Source organism: Ananas comosus, linkage group 14, assembly GCF_001540865.1.
Source record: "Ananas comosus cultivar F153 linkage group 14, ASM154086v1, whole genome shotgun sequence".
In the NCBI taxonomy this organism is placed as follows: Eukaryota; Viridiplantae; Streptophyta; class Magnoliopsida; order Poales; family Bromeliaceae; genus Ananas; species Ananas comosus.
The window spans coordinates 11,013,362-11,017,498 of NC_033634.1; the positions used below are offsets into that span (position 1 = coordinate 11,013,362).

The 4,137-nt window shown below is 38.6% G+C and overlaps 1 protein-coding gene across 1 annotated transcript; it reads left to right on the forward strand.

The window, feature by feature from the left end:
- LOC109720795 (glucan endo-1,3-beta-glucosidase 6) lies at positions 1,071–3,919 on the forward strand. Its single transcript, XM_020248108.1, has 2 exons — positions 1,071–1,531; positions 2,569–3,919. The coding sequence occupies exons 1-2, from the start codon at positions 1,191–1,193 to the stop codon at positions 3,680–3,682; spliced, it is 1,455 nt and encodes a 484-aa protein (XP_020103697.1). The 5' UTR covers positions 1,071–1,190; the 3' UTR covers positions 3,683–3,919.

Consider the following 4,137-nt stretch of genomic DNA (forward strand, 5'->3'; position numbering starts at 1 on the left):
TTTATTTAACAAATTAAATACCTTTCTAGTGGTACTACTGTAAAAAAGATATTGTATTAATTTGCTTCTAGTGTTTTTTTTTTTTTTTTATCATGGATACAAAATAAAGAAAACAAATACCACATTTTACTTTTTATATCACTTGTTTTTTCTTTGTTTTGAAGTCATAATTTTGATTTTCTTATAGAATACATTCATAGAAGTTATGAATTAAAAAATATTCTAAAGCCTATGTAATAACCGCGGATGCTTAAAGTGATTGGTTAGTAACCTCAGTGACTCGAGCGCGATCCATCTTCAATTTACCCTTACGTGGCTTAGCACTTTTTATTTTGATACCTTATAGTTTAAAAATTTTTTATTTTATTATTCTATGCCTTTATTTTTATCGCACTATAAAGATCTGCCATTATTTTGTATTTAATAGTTTGTGAATTATAAACTATTTAACACTTATAGCATGACAAAAAAAATCGTATAACAGTAATTTTTATTAAAAAAAAACTAAACGATGACAAAGTGAAAATATGCGACGCTACTTGTGGAGCACATTTTTTCCCAAAATAATATATAAAATTTTTAAGGCTAAAATATAGAAAATATTTATGTAAATACTTACTTTTCACTCTTTGTTTCTGACTTTCAAAATTCTATATTTTACTCATTCAAAATTTAGTTGATGCATTTAGGCCCCTTCCACTATGACTCTGTCAATATTTTATTCATTTTTTACAATTCATATTGAAAATATGTTCAAAATGACAGAAATATATTAAAAATTATATATTTTTTTGTAAAACTAGTAAGGGTAATTAGGTCATTTTGCTTTCTTCATTAATGCCTTAATCTTTTAAAAATATTTTTAAAAATTTAAGGGAGAAAAATATCGATATTTGGAAATTAGGGAATAACAAAGAAAGGATATTCACAGGGGGTTTTCTGTATTTTAGCCAAATTTCAAAAATGTATGGTGTACGGTGCACCAGGTGCATGCAAAAATTTTCGCTCTCTCTCTTCCTTTTCCTCCTCTTGTCTCTTTCTCTCTCTAAAATTTGCACTCTAGAGAGAGCGCTCCAACCACTCTCTCTCCTCCCTCTCCCCCCCTCCCTCTCTCTCTCTCTCTAAAAACGCCCCCCCAAAAACCCTCGAATCCATTCCCCTCTCCCGAAATCTCACCTTTGAGCTCAACAATGGCAAGGACCCCCCTCCTCCTCTTCCTCCTCCTTCTCCTCCTTCAGCGCCACCTCTACGCCGTGGAATCCGCCATTGGTGTCAACTGGGGCATGCTCTCCTCGCACCGGATCCCCCCCTCCATCGTGGTGGATCTCATGCGGGAGAATCGCATCGCGAAGGTGAAGCTCTTCGATTCCGATCCCGGGATCCTTAGGGCTTTGGTGGGGAGCGGGATCGAGGTCATGGTGGGGATCCCCAACGAGATGCTGAGCACTTTGGCTTCTTCGCAAGCCGCTTCCGATGTTTGGGTCGCCCAGAACGTGTCTAGGTATTTGGTGAAAGGGGGAGTCAATATTAGGTACATTAATCCATCTTCTCTTGTTTCCCTTTCAATTTTTTGTTGTTATAATCTCTATTGTTTGAAAACAAAACTAGTTTGTTCACTGTTATCCAATAAATCGATCTAGTAGTAAAATGCTTGGAATTTGATTTAACACCCTAGCTTACTCGTACGATGGATATCGGAATAATGCATACGGAGGGGGCTTAGGATTGGCTCTGATACCATGTTGCCCAAAAGATCAACAAAATGGTCTAGAATTTGTCTTAGCAGTTCGAATGTTGGTAGATTAGTGTAGGACATTTTGAAATTGGACCCTCAACTTCAAATTTTTGTATTATTTGGAGTTGTTATGGTCAGTTGAATTGAGAAATTTGTTAAACTTAACAGCTTGATTAGCTATTTGCTGGTAGAGATTTTGCAGATATGGTTTACCAAGTGTTTTATAGGGTTCTATATCCTAGAACATAGTCATCAATTTAGAAAATGAGATGTTGAATTTTAGTGTTAGCACCCAATTGGAATGTTTACCATCCAATAGCGAAGGTTCCCATACTTAGCAGTATTGAGTTCATGTGAGAACACCATAATATTCACCCTCAAAAGTATTGCAAGCAGATATGTAAGTGCTTATTTTGGTTTTTAGCAACTAGATATCTGTAAGAGGTATCCAGCTTTGCTGTATGTTCTACGGTTTTTATATTAGACAAGGCCATGTTTTGCATACAAAAGCACGCGTGCTTAACCTTTTAAATATGCTTTGTCATGTTATTTCTTAATCATACAACATTATACAAATTTTGTTTCTCTAATGAGAGACTATGAGCTTCGGGTGTAGATATCTGTGTTTCTGCTTGCTTGACTTATCCATATCTTTTAAGAAGCGTTGCTCGTAGAATATATACAAGAGTGCGTTTTTAGGAAGTGTTTAACATTTCTATGAGGAGATCTGCAAATCTAGGCAATAAATAGTTTTTTTTTTGGCTAATCACCTTTATGAGGATTTTTTGCTCAAAATTTGTTGCAGTAACCTTTCTGTCATTACATCTGAACAGATACATTGCGGTAGGCAACGAGCCCTTCCTCACGAGCTATGCGGGTCAATTCCAGTCTTACGTCCTCCCCGCTATGCTCAACCTCCAACAGTCGCTAGCAAAAGCCAACCTCGCGGGCTACGTGAAGCTCATCGTCCCATGCAATGCAGATGCCTACCAATCCGCGTCTCTACCCTCACAGGGCACGTTTCGCCCCGAACTCACCCAGATAATGACCCAACTCGTCTCCTTCCTCAATTCTAATGGGTCTCCCTTTCTGGTCAACATCTATCCTTTCCTCAGCCTTTACCAAAACTCCGACTTCCCCCAAGATTATGCCTTCTTCGACGGCTCTTCACACCCTGTTGTGGACGGCTCAAATGTATACTACAATGCCTTTGATGGAAATTATGATACTTTGGTAGCAGCTCTGAATAAAATCGGTTATGGGTCCATGCCTATAGCGATCGGAGAAGTCGGTTGGCCGACAGATGGTGCAGCAAGTGCAAACATAACTGCCGCGAGGGCTTTTAACCAAGGTCTAATCAGTCATGTGTTGAGTAACAAAGGAACTCCTCTTAGACCGGGTGTACCGCCTGTTGATGTTTATCTCTTTAGTCTTCTTGATGAAGAGCAAAAGAGTCTACTTCCTGGGAACTTCGAAAGGCATTGGGGGATCTTCTCCTTCGATGGCCAGGCCAAGTACCCTTTGAATCTCGGATTGGGATCGGGAGAATTGAAAAATGCCAAAAATGTTCAGTATCTCCCGCCGCGGTGGTGTGTCGCGAACCCGTATCGTGATTTGGATGGGGTCGGGAATCATTTAAAGCTTGCGTGCAGCATGGCGGACTGCACCACTTTGTACTACGGAGGGTCATGCAATGCTATTGGGGACAAGGGTAATATCTCTTATGCATTTAACAGCTATTATCAATTACAAAAGCAGGATTCAAGGAGCTGTGATTTCGATGGGCTTGGGATGATAACATATCTCGACCCTTCAGTCGGCGATTGCCGCTTTCTTGTCGGGATCAATGATAGCAGCTGTTCTTCCATCGGTTGCGGGATTTTTTGCGGGCTCTGGATTATGACATTTTGGGTATTTATGTACCTCAAAGTTTTGGGTTCTTTGTAAGGTTAGGAAACTCGGAAACAGCGTCCCTTGGCAGGAGTCGCATGGGCTCCATTTATAGAAGTAGAAATAGATAGTGATTGTTTCTGATTTTACATGTAAATGAGTTCCATTTCGCTCATTGTAGACATTAAATTTATGCCTTTGTTTTATATTCGCCGAATTTAAGATGTAACAGAACAGGAATTTTGTCGGATAGTAAGTAATATGTGTTATTACATGCTGAGACTTTACGTGCAACAAGTGCACCCCTTCTTGTTTCTTTTTCCCCTTCTTGTTTCTTTTTCTGGTCTTTAAGAAGCTTCAAATTCTTTCTGTTTCCTTTGTGCAATTTCCATGCCTTTTGTAGAAGTTGCATATTCTCTTACTTTGAACTATAAATAGTGAGTGGTATGTGCAATCATAGATCAATATATCTTCATGTATGAATTCAAACTATTCCTTTGCTTCATTATTCG